At 45.9% G+C, this 25,322-nt stretch overlaps 1 protein-coding gene across 4 annotated transcripts in view; it reads left to right on the top strand.

Annotated features, from left to right (window-relative positions):
• The window catches only part of FBXW11 (F-box and WD repeat domain containing 11), a 72,517-nt gene that overhangs the window by 32,306 nt on the left and 14,889 nt on the right, over window positions 1-25,322 (top strand). For all 4 annotated transcript variants that reach the window (XM_027705064.1, XM_027705061.1, XM_027705063.1 and 1 more), the window contains 4 exons: window positions 2,391-2,453; window positions 3,487-3,712; window positions 15,560-15,746; window positions 16,531-16,621. In XM_027705064.1, the coding sequence (XP_027560865.1) occupies window positions 2,403-2,453; window positions 3,487-3,712; window positions 15,560-15,746; window positions 16,531-16,621 (555 nt within the window). In that variant the 5' untranslated portion in view covers window positions 2,391-2,402. The remainder of the gene's footprint in view (window positions 1-2,390; window positions 2,454-3,486; window positions 3,713-15,559; window positions 15,747-16,530; window positions 16,622-25,322) is intronic.

Raw genomic sequence — 25,322 nt, 5'->3', positions numbered from 1 at the left:
AGGAAGGCCTGGCTGTGGCACTGAGTGCTCTGGGCTGGGGGACAAGGTGGGGATGGGGCACAGGGTGGACTCGATGATCCTGGAGATCTTTTCCAACCTAAATGATTCTGTGATTCTGTGACATGCCAAGGATGTAACATCTCCCCAAATCCTGCTGCCCAGTTTTCTTTCCCTGGGCAGCAGCAGAGGCACAGAAGAATTGAGTGGGCGACAGAACAGAGGGAACCTGGCTCTGCAATCTGCCGGGGGTGGAATTCCCATCTGAGTGTGTGACCTTACACACTGTTACAGGGCTGCTCTGCTGCAGGTTTATTGTGTGTGCCTGAAATGAAAAGACACCACGTTTAGGAGGCAGTTCTTGGCCTCCATCCCAGGGAAAGCTGGCAGTGAACTGAGGTGTTTCCCGATAAAGGGAGAAGTGCAATGGCAGAGTGTGCTGTGACCTGCTGAAGGAAAGTTAGGCGGGGGCTAAGTTGATAAAATGTAGGATTTCTGCTGAATATGCAGACCCAAGCCACCTGTGTTTGGTATTCCCTGTGTTCCTTGCTTGTGGCTCACAGGATTGATGCATTTCTTTAGCCTTCAGCTGCTAAAGGAGATGAGATGTCCCTCAGCATTTAAGGACATACTAATTGGAAACACCGTTAACATACATAACATACCATTAACAACATACAGTCACTGTAATGAAATTTCTATTCATTCATAATGAAATCAAATCAAATCAAAGAAACCCTGCAGAATTCCCTGGTGGCGTGTTTGCTTTCCAGAATGGTTTAACTGGTGTGGGCTGGTTGGGTCCCAGTAGGTGTGTGGCTGATGTGTGTCCTGGGCACCGTGTGGGGGACGTGGTTTGTACCCCATGAGAGCGTTGGGTGGGAGCAGGGAGTAGTTTGGGATAACTGGAGTGGCCCTCAAGAGACTGTCACTTTAAAAACTGGGCAAAGTGGGATTTACTTTCAGTGTTACTGTTCTATGTATGTCCAGGAACACTGCAATATATGTATCTGTGGAGTCACCCAAACCCTTTCCTGCCTTTAGCCCTTTCTGGATTCCCCTCTAACCGTCTCCTAGGCTCGTGTTTGTCATTGTCCCGTGTGTCAGAACTGGGTAGACTTGAGTCTTTCCATCACCCTGTGGCCACAGTTTTTATAATGTCATCTGAAGTCCGTGTGACACATGTTTTTCCATATCTGGCTGCAAGGCAGAAGAGGGTTCAAGGTAAATGTGAGCCCAGGGTGGGGTGGGGGAGGAAGGCTTTGCTGTAGAGCTCATAGTGTTAACTTCTCCACGTTTTCTGGGTTTGATGCAGTCCATCCTTATGGCAGAAAGAGGAGGAGATGAATGCTTTTGAGGTGGAACTGTGTTTTGAGTGGGGGTGGATGTGGTTGTTAAGGGGTTAATCCATAATCCATGATGACAAGAGTGAAGGAATTGTGTGACTTATTCCATCATGTGTTTTACTTGAGGGTGTTCTTCCTCTTTCTGCTGAGGCAGCTGATGGAGGGGAAGGAGGCTGAAATAAATGCAGACAGTGTTTGAGGACACTGAGTTGATGGTGCTGACCCCTGTGCTGGTCAGCTGGTGTGTCCTGGGCAGAGGGATGGGCACAGGGCTGGGGCTCAGGGACCAGGGTGGGCAGCAGGAGAGGGGGGCTGTGCCTGCACAGCACAAGGGAGCGGGCGATGGACGAGGGACGGAAGGAAGGAAAGCTTTTGGGAAACCAAGGTGGGCTCAAAGGAACACTTGCAGCTGAATGTTCATAGAAATTCTTGCATCTTCTGTTGGTGAAGAAAACAGAAGGGAGGAGCAGTTCTGATGTGGGGAGAGCACTGCAGTTAAGGCAGGGGAAGAAAGATGGGGACTGCCAAGGGGTAGAGACACAGAGTGGCAGTGAAGTGCAGAGTTGTTCTGCAGAGAGCAATCCCTATTCCTTGTGGTAGCTAGAGCTGGGAAAAACCCCCGTTCTGTTGCATGTAAGTAGTGTATAGTGATTTTTAATTTTTTTTCTACGAGCTGTATGCAATTTAAGTTTGGCAGAAAGTGCTGGTTGAATACTTTGACAGGTTTAATTGCTTTGGCTTGAGTAGGATGAAAGTGAATTTATTTCCCAGTGAGAAAAGCGTTGAAAGGCTGCATGAAAACCTGTCAAAGGAAATTGAAGTGGGGTTGGGGAGTTATCTTTACAGTAAATGGAATTGATAAACATGTCAGTTAAAAGGGGAATTTATTTATAATATTCAGGTTTTGTGACCAGAAGTCTTTGATAGTTCTGTTCACTAGGAAAATGAATTTTATAAGTTCAGTTGATTTGCTTCTTCATAATGCTTGTAGAGCAAGGAATTTTCACAGAATAAAAAATTGAAGTGATATTTCTTCTTTTTTTCTAGAACACGTCAGTAATGGAGGATCAGAATGAAGATGAGTCTCCAAAGAAAAATACCCTGTGGCAGGTAGGACTAACATTCTTGTAGAAAGAGAGTTGACATGATTTTGTGTGTTCCTGCTTTTGAGAAATATCCAAATCTTGTGTCTGTATAATCATCCTTGGACGTAGTTCAGTGTATCATCCTAAAATTAGCCCAGCCTTGGAGTGAAGGATGACACCATTGAATAATTCTTGAGAAATTACTTGTTCTTCTCACATTTTGTGGTTGGTGCTGACCTTGGAAGGACAACTGGGAATAAAGTTCAGCTGTGTTTCTGAGCATGTCACTGTTGTTTGAAAGGAGAAATTCAACATGGCAAGGACTTGCAACCAATTTGCTCTGAAGGAGTTTGGGAATATTTCAGAGAGCTGACAATTGGTCCCCAGCAGTGTGGTGGCCTCCTGAAGGGCTCAGAGGAGCCTGGCATCAGTCTTAGGTTCTACTCAGTAATTAGCAATAACTCCTGGGGTGGTGTTCTTGTAGCATCCTCATTTGTGGCTCCAGCTCCCAGGATTTTAATGAGGTATTTATGTGGATGTCCCAAACACTGACAGGAGCTGGTTTTCAAAAACAAACCAAACCCTGGATGTCATGTCACTCTCAGTTTTCACTTAGGGACAGGAAGTTCAACACTGACATGAGGATCTCGAATTCTTGTGTTAGAGTATTAATATCCAGCTTTGGTGTGTTGTTAATTTAACTGCTGGAACCTGAGTGAAACATTTGTGGAGGCGACTGCAAAGTGCTGCAGAAACCACTGGGTTAATCTGGGGAAGTCATGGCTAAAAAGAACTAAATTCCTTGCTGTTGAAATGTTAAGAGGTATAAGGAAATTCAAGACTTTCATTGTAAGAAGTAACTTAAAGGCAAAGTCCTTTCCTTGATCTTTGTCTATGAAAGACTAAATTTATCTGGTGTAACTCATATCTTGAAGGATGTGTTTTAAAATTTAGTTTTGATTATTTCTTTGCACCTTCCGTGTTTTTCCTTCGGAGAGTTCTTACAAAGCTGTTCCTGTTGTTTGTATTTAACACTGCTGTTCTTTTTCTAACACCAGATAAGTAATGGAACTTCATCCGTGATCGTCTCAAGAAAAAGACCATCGGAAGGAAACTACGAAAAGGAAAAAGACTTGTGTATAAAATATTTTGACCAGTGGTCTGAATCAGATCAAGTGGAATTTGTGGAACACCTTATTTCCCGAATGTGTCACTATCAGCATGGACATATTAACTCTTACTTGAAGCCCATGTTACAGCGGGACTTCATCACTGCGCTGCCAGGTGAGCAGGGGCTGGGCACAGCAGGGGTGGAGGGAGGGGCTGCTCAACACTCTGGAGGTGTGCAGACTTTGAGGAGCAGCCTCCAGGAATACATGGTCTCTTCTAATGGTGTTTTCTAGGCCAAAGAAGGGCAGGAGGGGAGTGAAGTCACTCTGTTCTGTGATTAATTGAATTGGCCACTGGATGCCAGTGTTGTTCCATGTGAAAATAGTTGGACTCAACGTATCCTGAGGAACACGAGTTGGAACTGAGTTGTTGCAAAAGTTGTATCCCTGCAAACTCTGGTCTAAATCCCTTTTTCATACAAACCCCATAAGTGCAGAAAGTACTGCTACAGAGGTTTATTAATTGATGAAGTCTTAAGTTCTGAGTTTCTTAACTAGAAATTTAACTGGTTAGATGGGTGGATCTAGTTTGTCTGGTCTGCTGACTTGAGAGCAAAAGCACTCGTGGATTTTTATTGTATTGTACAGCCATGATTCCTCCCTTCAGTTCCTCAGAACTTCTTCTGTCACCCAGCAGTGCCAACCTGTGTCACTAGTTCAGATGTGAAATCTGTCCTTACACTTGCTCTGTGCATTTCCTAAAAAAACCACGGAGCAGCAACAACGAGGCATAGAATCTCTAGGTTGTGGTTTCCTGGTAAGGTGTGTATATTTTTTCCATTAATTTTTGGAAGAAATTGTATCTCTGGATTTTTGCTGCTGGGAAGAGTGATTCATTTATTCCTTGAAAGGTAAATGTGTGGACATTGTTTCCAGAGTGGGAAATAAGCCTGAAATAAGTGGTCAGAATGTTTGGAGTGCCACTTGAAGTACAACAGCAAGACTCACCCCTGGAGTGCGTGAGCAGCCTGGGATGTTATCCCAGGAATGCCAGGACACAACAGGGAACGCTGAGGGTGGAAGAGGAGGTGATACAAATCATAAAAGGAGTTGGAAACTGGTTGTTTTTCTGCACAGGGACACTGGAGTAAACTCTCTAAAGCTCTGAGGCTCTTGCAGACATTGGTGTGCTCAGGTGGTGTGTGTGGGGCCTTCCTGGTGCGGGGGACAGGATCCTGCTCGGGTGTCAGGAGTTCCTGACAGTGCTGCTGTGTTTTCACAATACCTGGAGGAATTCGGCTCCGGGAGCTGATGGGGAGGATTTGGGCTTAGCTGTCCAACATGGTTGAAATGAGCTTCTGAGTCCTTGGATGGGAACGAAGAACAAAGAGTAGGGAAGTGATGTGGAATTTTATATTTGCTCTATTTTCTTAAAAAAACAGTCTGAGAAAAGGTGCAGGAGGGCTCTGAAAGGGAGGAGGTGTCCTTTCCCCCCACCTCAGTTTCACAGGAGTTATTTTATAGAACAGTGAGTTTGTCTGGCCACACACAGGAAAACGTGCTCCTCGGTTCCTGTGCAGAGCTGTCTCCTTTAGGGAGTGTGGATGGGACTTTCAGCTGCTTTTCAAAATACTCAATGTTGATTTCTCTAGGGAGTATCTGGGATTAACTGAAAACAAAGTGATGTAGAAAGTCATGGTGATCACAGAATCACTGAGGCTGGAAAAGCCCTCCCAGCCCACTGAGCCCACCCTGTGCCCCATCCCCACCTTGTCCCCCAGCCCAGAGCACTCAGTGCCACAGCCAGGCCTTCCTTGGACACCTCCAGGGGTGGGGACTCCAACACCTCCCTGGGCAGCCCCTGCCAAGGCCTGACCACCCTTTCCAGGGAGAAATTCTTCCTCATCTTCAGCCTGACCCTACCCTGGCACAGCTGGAGGCCGTTCCCTCTCCTCCTGTCCCTTGTTCCCTGGGAGCAGAGCCCGACCCCCCCCGGCTCCCCCCTCCTGTCAGGGGGTTGCAGAGCCAGAAGGTCCCCCCTGAGCCTCCTTTTCTCCAGGATAAACAACCCCAGCTCCCTCAGCTGCTGCTTGTAAAACTGACTCTCCAGACCCACCATGTGCAAGTATGAGCTTCAATTATAGTTTTATTTTGTTTGCTTTTACCCCTCAGAGCTGATATAGAGTTATACAGTTCTTTCATATTATATATTTCTGCCTAAGAAATTTTTGGAAGCTTCATAAGATGACACTTGTTTACACCATATTTATATAAATCAAAATATATCTTTACAACTTCTGTTGCTTTTTTACAATGTAAATACTGTGAATTGTTCCCATGTTCAGCCTTCCTTGAAGTTGATGTGGTGTGCTAAGAACATCTGTCTAAATTTACCCAGGAACTTAATCTGAGGTGATTGAAATCAATCCCATGTTGGGCTGCAATCACATTAAAGGATCACAGAGAAGTACCACTTGCAGGCACTTGCTGGGATTGTTGGGGTCATCTTGTGCAGGGCCAGGAGTTGGACTCGGTGATCCTTGTCCAGTTGAACCTTAGTCAGCTCTGTGATTTTGGTAGTTTGGATCTTTAGGATGTTAATATTACTGGTATGGTCTCATCCAACCTGTGCCTTTTCCTCAGAGGAATTACACCTGTGATCCCTGAGCACTGCCTTGTCACCCTTGCTTAGGAGAGTCCCTTCCCTCCCTGTCCTGTGTGCTGACCCTGTGAGAGAGCTGTACTCTGTGTCAGGCCAGTAAAGCACTCCCAGGTTTCCTTTGAAATTGGTTTCTAAACTAATAAAAGCCTGAGCAGTTGCTTCATCTAAGTGACTGTTTTGTGTCTAAAGTTGGGCAGTTTTATTGCGTTGACATCCCACGTTTGGGTTTTGTTTTCATACAAAGTGATATTTACACATTGACCTTTGAAAACCCTGTGAATTTTGATTGTTTTAATTTAATATTGAAATTCAACCACCCCTTCAGCTGGTCCCTCTAATCAACCATAGCTCTAACTTTTTCACCATTTTCTATAAAACTGCAAAAACTCTTGGAGAGACATAAGAGATGGGTGTCATGTTTTCCTTTGAAAAGTCTACCCATACATTTTACTTAAGAAAATGGATAGGTTTTAGTACCTATTTCAGAAACTCTTTCTAATAAACACTCACTGTCTTGTAATGTGAAATAGGGATATGCAGCTATTTCAGGCCTTAATCTGTCTTAAACTGAGTCCTGCATGTTGTCTGACACAGTTGGAGTGGGCCTGTCCTAAGTGTCTGTGCTTTGGACCTGTTCCTACTTTGTTAATTTGGGTAAATATTTTACTTGACATCTTTTTTTAATGTAGCAGTTTAAAGGAGCACTTCTGCAAGCAGTGAAAGTCTTAGGAATAGACTTGATGGCAGAGCAAAGCATTTGTGTGTTTGTGCTCAGTGTGTGGGACTTTGAAGGCTCTGTGTATTCAGAGAAGATGAGATTGTCAGATTTTAACATCAGAAAACACTGCAGTTTCTGGCTAATTAAAAATATGCTTTTAATTGTGACCAGTGTTATACAGAATTGTGAAAATTGGGCATCTTGATAAAGAAGGGGCTTTTGCCTAATAATTCCCAGCTGATCCTTAAAACTCGGTGAAATCCTGGCTTTCTGATGGGCAGGGTGCCTGTGGTGAAGATATCCAGCCCCAGGCTGGGCACGTGTGTGTGTGTGTGTGTGTGTGTGTGTGTGTGTGTGTGTGTGTGTGAGAGCTGTTGTGGAGGTGTGGGAGCTGCTTGCAGTGGGCTTTGATTGAAAACCTTGGCTCAGCTCAGTTAAACATTACCAAGACTTTGGTACCAGGATTATGCTGGAAGGAAGAGGCTGAAAAAGCCTTGGCTTGAAGTGAGTTGAGTCAGCAGTGCCCTGGCAGCCCAGGGGGGCATCAGGGAGGGGATTGTCCTGCTCTGCTCTGCCCTGGGGCAGCCTCACCTCGAGTCCTGGGGGCAGTTTTGGGTGTCACAATATCAGAAAGATCTAAAACTCTTGGAGAGTGCCCGAAGGAGGGACACAAGGATGGGGAAGGGCCTGCAGGGGCCATACCAGGAGCGGCTGAGGACACTTGGTGTGTTCAGCTGGAGAGGAGGAGGCTGAGGTCAGACCTCCCCGGGGTCTGCAGCTCCTCCCGAGGGGCAGCTCCATCTCTGCTCTGTGTGAGCAGGGACAGGGCCCAGGGAATGGCTGGAGCTGTGTCAGGGCAGGCTCAGGTTGGATATTAGGAGAAGGTTCTTCCCCCAGAGGCTGGTTGGGCACTGCCCAGGCTCCCCAGGGCAGTGGGCACAGCCCCAAGGCTGCCAGAGCTCCAGGAGGGTTTGGACAACACTCTGAGGGACAGGGTGGGATTGTTGGGGTGTCTGTGCAGGGCCAGGGGTTGGACTTCAGTGATCCTTGTGGGTCCCTTCCAACTGAGGATATTCCATGGTTCTAAGTGAATAAAAATGAGCTGCACACTTGTCACTTGGGGTTTGGCTCTCCAAGCACTTGACCTTATAGTTCCATAAAACATTCTTCTGTAGACAAACAGTCAAGCTGAAATCTTCTGTAGAACTTTCCAAACCTGTAGGAAACAGAAGACACCTTAAGAAGAAAGATTTTTTCCTTGTACTTTAGTTTATTTGGAGATTTGCTCTCCTTGGGAACTGTGTTCTAGTCCTGTCCTCTAAACACTTGGTATGTAGGTTATAGTGACAGGATTTTTTATAAGTGGGATTTTGAGAAAGACCCGAGTCTTAGCTCGGTCCTTCCAAGTTCTGCACCTGCCACAGAAAGGCACCAAACACTGTAGTGCCCAGTCCCCTGGGCTCTCTGGAGCGGAGGAGAGGCTTTGGTTCAAGGCACTGGGCCAGCTCTCCAGTGGCACAGTGAGGTTTGTCCCTCTCTGAGGACATGACGTTCATTTCTGCTTCCAATTGTCCTGTCAACAGCCAGAAATGGGAACATTGCCCCCTCCAAGGAAGGCTTAGCTTGGGGATGGATTGCTAGTGGTGCCTTGGTCATTCTGGTTGCATTTCCAGACTTTGAGCATGAAAGGTGTCTCTGGATCCAGATTTTCACAATATTTTTCAGAGGACTGTCATGTCCTTTCCAATGCAGTTGTGTGAAAGACTGAACAACTGTAACATGTTCCTGCTTTGTCATCTATAATTTTTTTTAATCAATTCTGGGCAACTGCATTTAATCTGGAGAAGTATGGAAAAATCTTTGTGAAAAATATATTTCACAAGAAAGCAAACTAAAGTTGAACATAAGTGACTGAAGACCACATTCATTTCTAAATAGGAAATCATAAACCCATGGACTTCAACAATCCTGTGTTTGCCTTGTGCTGAAAAGTGTCAGGATAGAAGGCAAGCCCTGCTGTGTCCTGTCTGCCATTGGGACTGACTTCAAGTGCTTTTTTTATGGTGTTAAAATTGTGACTCAGTCAAATTCTTCTGACACTGCTTGAATGACGTGTACATTCTTACTCACGTGAAGGATTTCAAATACAACATGGATTTCTAATACCAGAATATGCTGATATGAAACTTGTGAAGTGTTTGTGCTCGATTCAAACCCACTTGCCAGCTCTGGAAACACAAGTGATGCAGTAATGCTGACTCTGAAAGGCTTGTCAAGTGTGATTCTCAAACTGAACTGGTCGGTGTCTTCTGAAAGATAATCGGGGTGTGTGAGAGTAGGGGGAAAAACCCAAACCCAACAGCAGCAAAAAACCACAGAACCGGGCACATGTTTGGTTGAAAGGATGCTCTCCAGTGTGGCCTTGGGTTGGTTGTGGGTAACTTTACAGCTCCTTGGAGTTCTCATCCATCTCTCCTTCAGGGCAGGAGGATTGTTTAGTTTGTTGCCAGGAGATGGCAGTAACAGATAAACCCTTACAATATTTTTTATCATGAGTGTCATGGAATCACAGAATGGTTGGGTTGGAAGGGACCCTAAAGACCATCGAGTCCCACCTCCTGCCATGGGCAAGGACACCTTCCACTAGCCCAGGTTGCTCCAAGTCCTGTCCAACCTGGCCTTGGACACTTCCAGGGATCCAGGGGCAGCCACAGCTTCTCTGGGCAACCTGTGCCAGGGCCTCCCCACCCTCCCAGGGAAGAATTTCTTCCCAATATCCCATCTAACCCTGCCCTCTGTCAGTTTGAAGCCATTCCCCCTTGTCCTGTCACTCCAGGTCCTTGTCAGTAGTCTCTCTCCATCCTCCTGTTGGCTCCTTTGGGTACTGGAAGGCCACAATTAGCTCACCCTGAAGCTGCCTCCATATCATTTGAGCATCTTCTATTTTTCCATCACTTTCTCCTTTAGGAATTGTTGATTTCACATCTGACATGTTCGTGATCTCTACGTTTCAAAAGTTGCTCAGAACTGTGAGGTGTGAGCCCCACATTGCTGTGCCATTGTGGCTGCCCTGGCCCTCCCACAGCCCCTTCTCAGTCCACAGCTGAAAGAAGGGCAGAGTTAGGGTTTGCTCAGCCCTCTTTTCAGTTTCTCTCACCTGAGGAGTTCAGTACACATGTTATTGTTGGTTTATAAATTGTGCTAATTGGGCAAAATTACACTTCTCACCTTGGGCATGACAACAGCATCCAGCAGCTGGGTCCCTGTTCAGCACTGATCCTGCTGTCCAACCTTCCCTAGGGATCACTGTGTCCTCCACTTCCACAGTCAGTTTGTTTGTCATTGTGGTATCTGAGGAGTCATGATTTTAAACTGACTCTTCAAAGTGACCTTGCAATATTTTCTGGAAAAACCTTGAGAATTGTTTCAAAACATGAGTAGTGTTTTGACCCCCATGTGCCAAGGACAGCTGTTCCTTTGGCTCTCCAGACATTTATGTGATGAACTTTGCATCATTCCTTCGCTCAGTCTCCTGCAATCTTAGGGATACAGGAGCAGAGAATTTGCCACCTGAAGAGTGCAGACATTGGCAGATTTGCCTGTCGTGCGCTCCTGGCTGTTTTGGAACCCAGCCATAGCTGGACTGTGTTTTTCTTCTAACAAAGGGGAGCTCAGGACATCTGAAAAGGTTGGTTTGATGTGTGTGTGCTCTCCTGCCACACCACTGCTGGTTCCAAATGCCTGTCACAGGGAAGGGACAAGACAGCATCCTGGGATCTCCAGGAGAGATGGAAGCTGAGAGTCAGTGTACTTGTCACTCTGCCCCGTATTGCAGAAATACTGTTGGCATCATGGTGTTCTCCTCACTTTGCAGTAATTGCTGGGTCTGCTGAAATTATCTGTAACTCTTTGGTGTTTATGTCTGGTTTCTTTGAACTGGTTCCAAGTTTTGCTGTCATTATTTTTTCTGTTTAATTAGTACCCATGAAATGTAGCAGCCTGATGGAACCGAGTGATCAATTCTGACAGTTCTTAGCACCGTAGTCTCTTTATTACCCAATGACTTGACTAAATGTTCCTGTGGGAGGTAAATAATACACCTTTAGCTACACGTGCAGGACAGTGAGTGCACTAACAGCCTCTGCAGAGGGAGGGGGAGGTGAGCTCAGGTCAGATGGTGTATATTGACTGTTGGAAGAAAAATGGTGCAGTGAAATGGGAACCTGAAATACCTTTTGTACAGGAACCTCGGTGTAGTGCTCTGGCCACACGGGGTTTGCAGTTACAGGGGGTAATTGCCATGTCCTCTGCACTGTTTGCTCTGGGAACTGCTGTGCTTTGTGTAGAAAATCCTGCCCCTTCACAATGTCCTGAACAGGGAGAGAGCTCTGTTGTGAGTGCGGGGTTAGAGATGGACACAGAGTCACTGCCCTGCCCAACCGCGTGTCCTGGGGGCCAAGGAGGCCAATGGGATCCTGGGGGCATCAGGAAGAGCATTGGAGCAGGGCAGGGAGGGGATCCTGCCCCTCTGCCCAGCCCTGGGCAGGCACATCTGCAGGGCTGGGCCCAGCTCGGGCTCCTCAGCACAGCAGGGCCAGGGAGCTCCTGCAGCGGGGCCAGCGCAGGCTGCGGAGATGCCCAAGGGATGGAGCAGCTCTGGGAGCAGCAAAGGCTGAGGGAGCTGGGGCTGTTCAGCCTCCAGAGCAGAGCCTGAGAGGGGCCCTCCCCAGGGGGTGTCAGGGGCTGCAGGGAGGGGGCAGAGGCTGGAGCAGGCTCTGCTCGGGGGGGCCCAGCAATGGCCCAGGAGGAACGGGCAGGAACTGATGCCCGGGAAGTTGCAGCTGGACAGGAGGAAGAACTTCTTGGCTGGGCAGTGCCCCAGCCCTGGAGAGAGAGCAGAGAGGGGGTGGAGTCTCCTGACTGGAGATATTCCAGAACCATCTGGACACAATCCTGTGCCATGTGCTCTGGGATGGCCCTGCTGGAGCAGGGAGGTGGGACTGGATGAGGCACTGTGGTCCCTTCCAACCTGACCCAGGCTGTGATTCTGTGATAGGTTGTTCTTGTGTTTTTGAACACAACTCTTTGGTACTAAAGTCTAAAATAACTGTGTAGATGAGTTCCTGCTAGAACATGGTGTGTGCCCTGTTCACACCTGGAACCTTCACAGTCAGAAGTGCTTTACTCAGCAGACCTGTTTGTTCATTTTAACCAGCCATGTCCTCCACTTTCATAATGAATTAATTTATTGTCTTGTTACCTAAGGCTTCATGATTTTAAACTGACTCTTGAAAGGGACCTTGCAGTGATTATATTTTCTGCATAAAGCTCAAGAACTGTTTCAAACCACATGGCATCACAGTAAGATAAATACATCCCAAGTGAACAGCATCTAGAATCTCAGAGCTGTTTTGATAGCAAGACTGGGATGTGGCAGACTGGCAGGCCACTTTTCCAGTGGATTTAAAATGCCCTGGTATTTTCCTCAGACTGCTGATGTAAGAGATGGGGCAGCTTAAAGCTGCTCTGAGACACGGTGGTGTTAAGAGAGAATTTGGTTTTTTGGAAGTGGTGAGATTTGAGACCCACCAGTTATTTGGACATTGTTACATTTCAGTTATTTGAATCTGTTATTATGACTGGTGTTGAAAAATTTATATAAACCCAGTTTACATTGTAGGAGCTTTCACCATCCTTTAAAGCCTTTCTATAGTTCTCTAAATTATGTAGAAGAAATGAATAAATGAATAAAACTGCATGTATTGGCTTCTCCTTTCTGTTGCTGTTCATTTTTACAGAGGCCATGCCAAGTTTAGTGTGCATGGAGGACTGTATGAACACACTTCCTTAATTCCTTCAGAAATTAACAGGAGTTCTTTTGGTTTTCCAGGACTATTTGAAGCCTAAAGTAGGCTGTCATGAGATAAAGTGGAAAATTAAAAAGGTTGTCATCTCCTGCTTTGACAGATTCTTTTCATGCTTGGCCAACTGGTGTGTGTTACTCATGAAAATGGAGTTATTCAAGATCTCAGATTCAGGGGAGTTTTGGGAAAAGCAAAATTGCAAGTCCTTTGAAATAAATAAGAGACTTAGGAGTGACTTTTTGTGGGACCCATGACGCTGTAGTTAGAACATGAACAAGAAAAGTTTGATTGCTGTTTAAATTTAGTGCAAAGCACATTATTGAAGTGGTTTCTGTGTATAGACCTTTGCTCAACTGCAATCCTGTTTTTAAACCAGGCACCCTCAGCAGGAGACAAGGTCTGGGCAGAGGCAAACACGTGCAGGGTTCACCTGGTCGGTGTCCTCATTGGTCTGTGCTGGCAGCTCACTGCAATAATCCTGTTTATTGTGGTGTTTATTTCTTCTGCCAGTTCCAGTTGAAGTGCCCACTGCTCCTGGGGAAGTATTAACTGAGAGCTGTGAAATAATCTCTTGTAGCACGTTGCCTTATGTAGTCCTGGATCAACAGGCCAGGCCCCCCTTCTGACAGTCTGGAATGTGCTGGGGTGCTGAGAGCATTTCATACCTAAATGTGACCCTACTGTGATATGAAAGGGTCACAGGGGTTACCAAGCTGCTTCTGGGATCTTTGAAGGGAATGTTGGTGTGTCCCTAGTCCCCAGATAGTGGAGCCTGGAGCAGCCTGGCCTAGTGGAAGGTGTCCCTGCCCATGGAGCGAGATGAGCTTTGAGATCCCTTCCAACCCAAACTGTTCTGGGGTTCTGTGGTAGCTCTTGGTTGCTGACCAAGGTTGCTGATGCTGCAGGTGGAATTACAGCATTGGAGCTCCCAGGTGGATGTTCCTGGGATGAGTACTGGCCAAAGGCTTTTGCTTGGAGTCATGTCCTGTTACCTGGGACTTCTCCTGTGGTTCCCTGCTGAGCTCACTCTGATGGGCAGTGCCCAAACTCACACCTCTGTGCCCTGAGAGTGGGAGAGCAGCAGCTGCAGGAAAGATGCCAAGATAATATCCATTCGTATGGCTGTTGTAAATACATTGGGAAATCTTTGGAAAGCTAACCTAAGTCTATTTTCCACTGGAATTTAGGATGCAGAAGCTGCACTCATGATTTGAGAGTCGCCCCTCATGATTTGAGAGTTACTCAACTGCTGCTGATCCTGAGGGTTCTTAACTGGTTCTCATACTAGAACCAGTTGTGTCCATTGGCTCCCCAATAAATCCTTTATAGAATGTTACAATCTGAGTTGCTCAACTTGAAGTTGTTTAAAAAAAATTACTGCTCTTGATTTTTTTTTTCCCTCTCGCTGAGGTGAAGCCTCAACCCCCCCCCAGCCTCTGGTGTAAGTAGTTCAGGAATAATTTCACTAAATATGGATCTAGGAACAGTAATCCCTGAATTGGGATAAGTGCCTTGGATGTTAGAGCACCATTTGCAGTTAACAAATAACTGTCCAACTCATTATTTCCCCTCCCTCCATCAGGCTGCAGGACATGGTGCCTTTGGCATATGTTCTGCCACTTGAGTCCTGAGGAAAATTAAGGAGTGGATTTGGCACTAGTGGATTCTGGAAAGGGCTTAAATAGAAAAAATGTTCTTGTGTTTGGTGCAAGAAAGTGTCTGCAGAATCTGTGCTCACACTTTCAGTGCTCTGTGTCTGTTCCTGTGGTGCCTTGTCTCGTTCAAGCCAAATTACCTGGTGTTACGTGAGGGAATGGTCAAAGAATCAATAGTTTAATTTGTTACTGCTGCTGCTTAGTAAAGTGTGTGCTGGAAGATGACCATGTGCTGGGAGATTGTGTGCTCAAAGTGTCCCAGATTCTGTGCCCAGAAGTAGCAAAATGCATTCTGCTGCTTGTGCACTCTGCTGAATTTTGGGTTCACAGAACCACATAGACTGGTTTGGGTTGGAAGGGACCTTAAAGGTCATCCAGTTCCACACCCCTGCCATGGGCAGGGTCACCTTCCACTAGCCCAGGTTGCTCCAAGCCCTGTCCAGCCTGGCCTTGGAGACTTCCAGGGATCCAGGGGCAGCCACAGCTTCTCTGGGCAACCTGTGCCAGGGCCTCCCCACCCTCACAGGGAAGAATTTCTTTCTAATACGCAATCTAAACCTATTCTCTATGAGTGTGAAACCATTCCCCTTGTCCTGTCTCTCCAGTTCCTGATGAACAGTCCCTCTCCAGCATCCCTGTAGGCCCTTCAGACACTGGCAGGTGCTCTGAGGTCTCCACACAACCTTCTCCCCTCCAGGCTGAGCAGCCCCAGCTCTCCCAGCCTGTCCCCACAGAGGAGATGCTCCAGTCCCCTCAGCAACCCCATGGCCTCTGCTCCAGCAGTTCCATGTGCTCCTTCTGTTGGGGGCACCAGAACTGTGCCCAGCGCTCCAGGTGGGGTCTCAGGAGAGCAGAGTGGATGGGGACAGTCCCCTCCCTGGCCCTGCTGCCCTTGTTGTGCTCATTCTCCCTGCAGGGCAGAGGGACAGTCCCACAGGCAGAGCAGGGGAGGTGTCAGACGTTGGAGATGCTGTGGTGTGTGTTTGCAGTCGTTTGTCCCTGGTGCCAGGGTGACTCTGGTGTCCCTGCAGTGCCCCAGAGCTCTGCATCGCTGGGCTGTTTGCAAAGCTTGTTCAGTTGTTCTCTGTGCACTGACTGACTGGTTGCCTTTATTCCTTTGCAGAGCAAGGCTTAGATCACATAGCAGAGAACATCCTTTCCTATCTGGATGCCAGATCACTCTGTGCAGCAGAGCTGGTGTGTAAGGAGTGGCAGAGGGTCATCTCGGAGGGAATGCTCTGGAAGAAGCTCATCGAGAGGATGGTACGCACGGACCCGCTGTGGAAGGGGCTGTCAGAGAGGAGGGGTTGGTAAGTACCTTCACAACTAAACTCACGTTTTGCAGTGTTCTCCTTTACAATGCCCTAATAATGAGCTCTGCCAAAAAGGAAATCTATAGTAAATGGGTATTGCTGAGCTCCAGGGACTGGGGGGTAGCTGTGGTCAAAGCTGTCAGCTCCCCTTCCTGCCCTGCCTTGTCCTTTTGTGCTCCCGTGTCTGTCACACTTGCTTTCTTGCTTAAGTCTTTCTGCAAATTTGGAATTTCTGTTTTGCAGGGAGAACTAACAATTCCATCAGCTCACAAAAACTAGTGACAGCACATTTGCAGGGCTTTCTCTCAAGTCAAGTATTTCCAATTCAACCTTTTTGCTTACAGTGTAAAATAGCTGCCTGGGGTGCAGAAGCCTCTTGAAGAGAAACCATTTCTGTTTGTGGCAGTGGACTTTTTCTGTCCTTTCCAAGTATCTAAAGAGTTCTGCTTCAGAAACCTGTTTCCCTGTGCTCTCTAGTGGTGTGCCTGAGCAAAGCAAGGCATGTTGTACAGAGCAAAGGACACCCTGCTGCCTGGAAACCTTGTGGAGCAGTGAATCCTAATTGGAAAACCATAGAAAATACCTGTTATCTTTTTAATCTTGGACATTTTAAATACTTGTCAAATTGCACAGTTAGAGGGGTTATAACAGCAATACTAAAAATTCTCCCAGGTATCCTGTGGGAATATGTCGTGATGGTTTGTTCTGGGCAGGCTTTGCATCCCTTTAAAGTTTGGATTCTTGGTGATATATTGAAAACTGTGTTTCTGTTTCTTTCTAGGGATCAGTACCTGTTTAAAAACAGACCAACAGATGGGCCCCCCAACTCATTTTACAGGTCCTTATACCCAAAGATAATCCAGGATATAGAGGTAGGTGTTCTGATGGGTCGTGTCTGCAGGACAGACAATGGTGCACGTTGGGGGCCTTTCAGAGGGGGTGCATGTTGGAGCAATGGATCTGTGTCACTACTGCTCTCAGCAACTCACTGCCACAGCACAGGCATTAACCTGGTGTTAACACCATCCTTTTTGCACTTAAAGATTTTTGGAACTCTTCTGGGACTATGGATTTTAATAAAATAGCTGATATAGAGCACACGACTGCCAAACAGTTCATGTATTGCTGAATGTTCAGTGTGCTGGTCACACTCCCTTAGGAAGTGATCTGAGGGTTAATGCCTTAAAACTCTGGTCATTTAAAATGTAACTTAATACTTCTAGAGCAGTGACTGACTTTTGCAAATCCAGCTTTGCTCACCATGTGGGATTTTTCCCCTCTCCAGTGGTTTGATGGGAACAATAACCAGGCCTATGATGATAAACCCACAGGGGCATCAGTGGCAAACTTTGGATATAAAATTTTGCTTATCTTGGTTTAAGATTTCCAGAGTTGGGCTTGCTTGGTCATTTAAAAGTATTTCTGATAAATCAGGATAATCCAGTATTCTGCCTGGAGGCAGCAAATGTGTCTTGCTCTGTTTGCTGTGTACCCACCACAAAACTCTGGAGTTACACCACAGACTGTCAAGGATTCATTTCAGGATGTGAAATTATTGGTCTGAAATTCATTAGTGGGGAAACACGTGTTTTGGTGTTGAAGACAGATGTGAACTAATGGAATCACTGAGCAATGGCAAATGGCAATTTGTGTTCCTTGGCACTCAGGAAACAAAATTATCCAGAGCTCTTAACCTGGCTGTGAAATGGATGTGCTGGAAGGCATAATATACTTCTCAAATATCTTTTTATAAACCTTGCTACATAATTTATTAACCTTCAAAGATAAAGAACTAAGCATGAAATGCAGCCTAGGCAAGATATGACGAAACTTGATATTTACCTGTGAGCTGAATGATACACTTTGTTATTTGATATTTTCTCCCTGTAAGGAATGAGAGTGATACTGCAATCAGCAGAAGCCCATGGGATTTAGAGGAACTCTCACTGTGATATTTTCTTGCTTTCTGCACAATTCTGGCCTAGTTCTGTAAAGAAAATGGGCAAAAAACAGCATGAAAACTTTTGCACAGAACACTGAAAGAGTTTGGTGTTAGTATAACTCACATTTTTAAGGATGGTCTTCTGAAACTCAGATATATATATTTGTGTAAGTGGAACATTTGTATAGGAATTGTTACTGTTAAAGATGGGAGAATTCCTTGAAGGTGTTCTGAGGGCTTTCTGAGGCCTTTTGAACTGTCCCAATTGCTCTTTAATGCTGTGATTCTTCAGTTGCTGTAGATTTGCTGCTGCAGTGCACAGAAACAAAGCTCCTGAATTGGACAGTTCTTGCTAGAATGAAATAAGTAGGAAAAAAACCAAACCCTCCGTGCTTTTCTCATCCCCAATATCAATAATAAATCTAGAAAAATGGTCAGTCTGAGAGTGGGGAAAGGGTGTGCCATTAAAAAGATACAGTCGTGAGCATGTTTCTTAAAAAACCCCTGAATTTCATTAAATTAACAATAAATATATTAAACCCTCAAATTAGGAGAAAAAATTGCACTGCACAGCCTGGTAAATAAGAACTCATCTGTTCAAAATGGAGAGAAAACACCCTGGTGGTTGGAAGTCAAGAGACAGAGTTGTGTTCTCTGCACTGCACAGAGCAAACTGGGAGCTGTTGCTGTAGTTTTTCCCATTCCAAGCTGCCTGGTGATCCAGCTGCTTCTTCATATGGTTCTTCTAGTTTCTGTCCAATGCTTCCATTCATAAGGAAGTGAAATATTCCTGAGGCACGCAGGGAACTCCCAGGCAGTTGGAACTGCAGGGAGGTCTCCCCTCAGTCTCCTCCAGCTGAACACACCAAGTGCCCTCAGTGTCCTCACACGGCTTCAAATCCAGGCCCTTCCCCATCTCCGTTTCCTCCTTTTTTGACACACTAATGGCACAGTATCTGTCCTATATTGCTGTGTCCAGTGTTCTAGAGTGGAGAAGTCTCTGTTTGAAAACCAGTGGCCACTTCCAGAATTGCCAAGACTCCATTTACACAGGGAGTGTGATTCCCATTCCTGGTTCTTGAGCCTGGCCGAGCCAGAGGGGAAGGCGGGGGCTTTGTGCCACAGCAGAGTTTTCCCTGCTTACGTATTTCCTTCAAGCCCCCTGAAATATTGCTGTTTGCCAGGTTTCTAACCTGCAGTGGGCTGAGTGTTTCTGCTGATAGTCAAGGGGCCAATAATTCTTCCACTTGCAAAGGTCTATTATAATTTTTCAAATAAATCTCCCTTTAAAGTACTTTTCACAATTACTTCCCTAAAGGGTTGTCAAAAGAAGCTTTTAACACTTTTTAAAAATGTAGAGGGTGAGTACCATAACAACCAAATTTAGCTTTAAGATTAGGAGCAGTTCTTAACTTCTTCCTCTTCTCATTCTTTTTAAGCCTGAAGTTGTGCTCTCCCACAGTTTCTTACTTTTCCCATTCTTTCATGTTTCACAGCTATGTGCAGAAGCTCTTAAATAAGACTCTCATCTTAACTGTGATGAAGAATTTTGTATCTCTGAATACCAAAATGTTTTTTCTTCAAATATTTTCCTGGGCCTTTAATAAGATCATCTTGTTTCTGTCAGAGGGTCAGAGTTTGGGGAGCGAGTGATGAGCCAAAGCATTTATAGAATTATATGCCTGTTGTTAAAAGACTTGATTTTTTAATTCAGTAAAACACCCCTGGAGCACAAAGATTAACCAAATTCTGCTGGACTGTTTCTAATGGTGAAAGTTTGGAATTCACTGCAGCTGGTAGTAAATTGGGTTGTGGGCAGAGATAAGCTCAAAGGAGAAGGTGCTCTCTGACTGTCAAAATTTGAAAAATAATCCTAAATCTGAATTAACAATTGGAAAGAAAAATAACGAGTGAGAAATAGCAAATTGGAATTCTTTCCCTTGGGCTCTGTTTGCATTTTGGTCAAAAGTTCATGCCACCACCATGTGGTGGTGTGTCCACGGTAATACAGGCAGTGAGTGACTTGGCAAAGGGGGCTTCCCTTGCCTCTGAAAATTTAGTGGTGCCAGTACCTGTTTATTTCGTGCCAAACACATTTTAGGAACATCATGTTCCTTCTGAAATCATTAGATTTGAAAATAAGAGGACATTTAGAGATCTGAAACCAAATTCTTGGAAAGAGGTGGTAACTCTCCACCTCGGCTGTGAAGCCAAGGATTTAATTAGGTTTCATTTCATGAGAGGTGGCCCAGTCATTTTGACCATCTCCAAGTCACATGTTGAGTTGCCAAACTTCTTTAAGGGGAAACTTGATTTGGGGGTTGTCCTAGGAAACTGAACTTGGTTTGCAAGGCCTTGTTTCTGGAGAGCACCTGGTTGGTGCGGGGTGTCCTGTTCCCATGGGACTGTGTCCATCCAACAGTGCCAGGCTGGGGAGTTCAGTGATGCTGATTCCAGAACCCCAAGTCCCTGGAATTTTTCCATCTGATTTGTGAAGCTTGGCCAACTATTCTGTTTTCCCCTCAGGATTAGCACAAGTATCTGTTTCTGGTGGTGAGTTGAGAAGACTTATTTCATAAATGTTCCCCTTATCTTTAGGCACATGATGGATGCCCTCATCTGGTTTCCATGGAGACTTAGGTTCACTTAATTAAGACAAGAATTAAAATGTGGTTTTTCTGAAGACCTTAGGAAAATGTGGTGCCAGGCCATCAGATAAACATCATGTGTTCTTCTGAATTCTGGATAAGTTCGTATTTTAGGACTGGAACTGAAATTTTAAAGCCTTGGGACAATTGGAAAAGGGGAAGAAATCAGCTCCCACCTTAAGTCCCTGCCAGCACAAGGAGATGGTTGTTTATGAAAGTTGCAATGTATAATTTCTGAGAGAAATGGGTTTGTTTAGTACTGCTCTCATTATGATCTGAAGAAACTTTATGTGCATGTGTGGGGAGAATCTGGTCAGCATTATTTGCCTAGACATTTTTTCAGCCAGCCTTTGAAATCTCTGTTCCACAGGCACTTTCCTAAAGACATTTCTTAAAAACAAAGCTGGCCAAGGAAAGGAGGGGCTTTGGAGCAGCAGGGACAAAGTTGTTGTGGTGCATGACACAGATCTCTGCTGTCCCCTCTGCACAGGGCAAACACCCCTTTCAGATGCCCCAGCATGGGGTGGGCCCTGTCTTGGATTTTTTGGCTCACTTTGCCTATGTCACACCTGCTGGGGAGCAACTCTAGGGGAAGGGCCCTGGGGGTCCTGCTGGGTGACCAGTTGTCCCTGAGTCAGCAGTGCCCTGGCAGCCAGGAGGGACATCCCTGTCCTGGGGCATCAGGGAGGGGATTGTCCCGCTCTGCTCTGCCCTGGGGCGGCCTCACCTTCAGTCCTGGGGGCAGTTTTGGGTGCCACAATATCAGAAAGATCTAAAGCTGTTGGAGAGTGTCCAGAGGAGGCACATGAGGATAGGGAAGGGCCTGGAGGGGCCACCCGAGGAGCAGCTGAGGGCACCTGGTGTGTTCAGCTGGAGAGGAGGAGACTGAGGTCAGATCTCACCAGGGTCTGCAGCTCCATCTTTTCACCCTTGTGAGCAGGGACAGGACCCGAGGGAACGGCTGGGCCTGTGTCAGGGGATGGTTGAGCTGGATATTAGGAAAAGTTTCTTCCCCCAGAGGCTGGTTGGGCACTGCCCAGGCTCCCCAGGGCAGTGGGCACAGCCCCAAGGCTGCCAGAGCTCCAGGAGGGTTTGGACAACGCTCTGAGGGACAGGATGGGATTGTTGGGGTGTCTGTGCAGGACCAGGAGTTGGACTTAGTGATCTTTGTGAGTCCCTTCTAACTCAGGATATTCTGTGTTTCTAAGAACTTTGTGTTTTTATGATGTTGTGCTTGAACTTAGTTGTTGTCTCTAATGGAACCTAAAAGGTGCAATAATTTTATTTTTCAGCAGCATGATTTTTGTCAGGTGTTGTGTGTACAGTCAGGGGCACATGTCACTGAAGTGCCTCAGAGGATCTCTCTCTTTTTGTTGCTGTTGGCTTGTAGTTCTAAGATTTCCTCTCCAGATCTGGCACTTACAGCAGTACTTTTCCTGCCTCCATCACTTTGGTGTTACCAGGAATCCATTTAAAGTCAGTATATATTGATGTTGCACCTTTAACATAAAAGCAGGACATTTTAATCTTAAGTTTGTTAGTTGGCAGAAATTGGTGGAAATGAGGATCCTTTAAGAGAAAAGCAGCCAGACCCATCAGTGTGTGTTACTCTGATCGTGGCACTGCAGGCATGAGAAAGGTTTCCTTCAGCAGGTGCTGCCCTTGAATCCCTTTTGGGCTCCTGTGCTTCGTGGCTGTGTGTGCAGAGGTGGAGAGCACAGACCTTCAGTGCCATGGTCTGGGAACCACAGCGGGGTTGGATCAAGGGTTGGACTTGATGATCTCGGAGGTTTTTATGGTTCTGTGATTCAGGGAGAGCATCTGCTTTGTCCATCTGCATCCTCCTGTTGTAGGGACTGCTGAGGAGGAACCGAGTGGATTCTTTACTCCTTCCCTGGGGAGACAGAACAACTGGTGTCCCATCAAAGGCTGGCCAGCACAGCATCCAGGAACAGGACCGTGGGACAGGATGAGCTGCAGTTCATTTCCTTGGCAGTAATCAGTGTCTGTGTCCAATGTCAGCCAGCAAGTGTGGCCCTCCCACCACCCTGGGCAGTGAGACAGTCCTAATGCTGAGTGACTGTTCTCCAGGGCTGAAAGGGCACTTTCTGTTGCCTTATTTTACCTGTTTTGCCTCAGCTGGTCTAACACTGTTTTTACACTTGGAGATCACGCTGTCTTTTCCTCAGGCTCAATTCAATGGTCAGGACTACACTGTGAGCTTTCTCCCAAAGTGATTCCTAGATTCCTTGGGTGTCAGTAGTCTTTAATGCAGATTCTCCAAGTCTTCTCCTCTTCCTCTGTCAGACATAAACATGTTCCACTGCCCAGATTGATCTCACTCAGCATCAGGAGGTTGATTTGTTCTTTTAAAATGTGGCTTTAAAAAGGGTTCAGTGAAGCTGCAGCGAGGTTGGAATGGTTGCACTTGTGGACCTTGGAGCAGCTCCATCCTTATGGGATCAGTCTCATGCAGAAAGGGACCACAGTCCCTCAGTTTGTGTTGTCACATTTGGATCTTAGGCCTCAAATTCTGCCAAGACACTTGCTGGGGAAAGCTTCTGTTTCCTTTTGCTCTGGAGTTGTTTAGATTTCTGGACTGTTCACAGCTTTTCCTCTGGTCTTGGGAGTCCATCCTGGAAGGGCTCTTTTCCCCCAGACTGAGCTGAAAGCCCACATAGTGTTCAGGTGTGAGTAGCTCTCAGTAATACATTCCTGTTTTTTTGGCCTTACTTTAATTTGGGACTGTTCTTAAAAACACAACCTGAGTATCCTGGGATTTTTCTGAATCATGCCAGAAGCCCACTTTTCAATTCCTGGAAATCTCCCCCCTTCTGTATGTGTGTGTGTGAAAGTGGGCACTTCTGCTTGTATTAAACAATGCATGCTGAACTTGAAATATCTGCATACCTATGTATAAAATTAACATTCCTTTCGTGTTAGTGGGGTATAGTGAATCCCTGTTTCTCTGTTCGACTTGCTACAGTTATTATTCATGAAGGTGATTTTTATTCTTATTTGACTCTTCTGTTTGCATAAAGTGATGTAAATACCAAAACCCAGTTGATCACTTTTGTGAATTAACTTTTGGGTTTATTTCCTGGTCCACCTAAAATTTCCATGTATTTGTTTCCTTTGTTACTCTTTACTGCCTCTTCCGGTGTAACTGGCAACAGTTTCTTCCATGTAACTTTTTGTTTTTTCCAGGGTTTAGCTTTAATGTGGATAATCTAGAGTAGGGCTGGTCTCATTCTCCCAAGTAACAAGGGACAGAACCAGAGGAAACAGCCTCATGCTGCACCAGGGGATGTTTAGGATATTAGGGAAGTTTCTTCATCAAGCACTGGCACAGCTGCCCAGGACAGGGCTGGAGTCCCCATCCCTGGAGGGATTTAAAAGCCATGTGGATGTGGCACTTGGGGACATGGGTTAGTGGTGACCTTGGCAGTGCTGTGGAATGGTTGGACTGGATGATCTCAGAGGGCTTTTCCAAGCAAATGATTCTTGGATCAGGTTGGTTCAGGCTTTTTGTGGGATAGGATGAGAGAATGAATAGAGCAAGGCAGTATCCTTAATGGTCAAATCCTAGAAGTAAGGTTGGAAAAGACCTCCTAGACCGTCAAGTCCACCCTGTGCCCGATCCCCACCTTACTTCTGCCTTTCCTCTGCCACGTTCAGGAGGGGTTTTCCCTTTTCTCTCTGAAGAAGGCACGTGAAGAGCTAATGCGTCAGAGAAATCCCTGTGTACATAACCAATGTGTACATTCCTTCTTCTTTTTCCTGCCCCATTTGTCCTGCAGGACAATTGTGGATTCAGAGGGAACAGAAACTCCTTGGTTTATGGGATTAAGATAAACCCACTTACTCTGCAATAACATTCACAAGGATAAAAATGCAATTGTTAGCCAAGGAGCTGAACACAGTGTACATTATCCAATGGGAAAAAACCCTGTTTGTAGTAGGTCATCCCTAACACTTCTAATGTATAGTTCCAGCTGTTAATGCAGATGAATTGCATCATTTTGCACTGTGCATCTTTGTACCAGTGAATATATTCTGGCATGGTCAAGGCTTGGCTTTACCTCTATGTCTTGGACTGCTTTTTCTATGTGGACTTTTCTCATTAAATGCCTTTTTTTCATATCCATTTATGCACCACTTCAGCTGCCAAATGGCTCTCCTGCTGTGGCAAATGCTTTATCTTGGTCTTTATCCCTTGTATGCCCAAATTTTGTTGATTGTACAGCATTTGTCAGCTACTTGCTGCTGTTGCTCTGGTGAGCATTTAGCAAAGGGTGAGAACTAAGTGTGAACTCAGGAGACTGTTCTGCAACGTCTTGCTTTTAATTGTGAAAGCCAAGAACAGAGGCAGTTGGAGACTTTTGAGGGGATCTGTAGAAAATACAGTAGTGGGTGTTGAATATATTGGTGTTAAGTTTGGAACCATAAACACACAAATAAACGGTGGGACTCTTCACTGACTCCCTGATGTTTGTGAGAGTCCATGAGCACAGTGATCTCCCTGCCTGCCTGCTCAGTGTATCCATGGTCAGTCAGATATCTCCTGGAAGGAGGTTGCAGATGAAGACTTTTACAAACTGCACTATTGAGTAACAAGCAGAAATTTCCTAGAGCAAGAAGCTTTCATGTGGTTTCCAGTATTGTACTAACCATGTTCCTTCTCGGAGGGTCCTCCAGGTTGCCCACCCACTCAGCCCTATTCAGTCATCTAAAATAATGTTATTTCTCTATACATCCACATCTGGTTTCACTCTGCTGCCCATTGAAATGCTGCTGTGTACTGTGTGTATGGTGGCTGCCTTCCCAGCACACCGAGAATTTACGCAGTGTAAGGGGATTTTACAAGTTCTCAACAAACATGCAGTATTTTCCCACAGTAGCCACCCCGTGTAATGTCTACATGAAATGACCTCTATTCACAGAATTAAAATGTGCACCTGCATGTGACTTACTGCTTTACAG

The sequence above is a fragment of the Neopelma chrysocephalum genome, unplaced genomic scaffold, assembly GCF_003984885.1.
Source record: "Neopelma chrysocephalum unplaced genomic scaffold, ASM398488v2 Primary Assembly neopelma1_319, whole genome shotgun sequence".
Lineage (NCBI taxonomy): Eukaryota > Metazoa > Chordata > Aves > Passeriformes > Pipridae > Neopelma > Neopelma chrysocephalum.
This window is presented reverse-complemented; position numbering and strand designations above follow the sequence as displayed.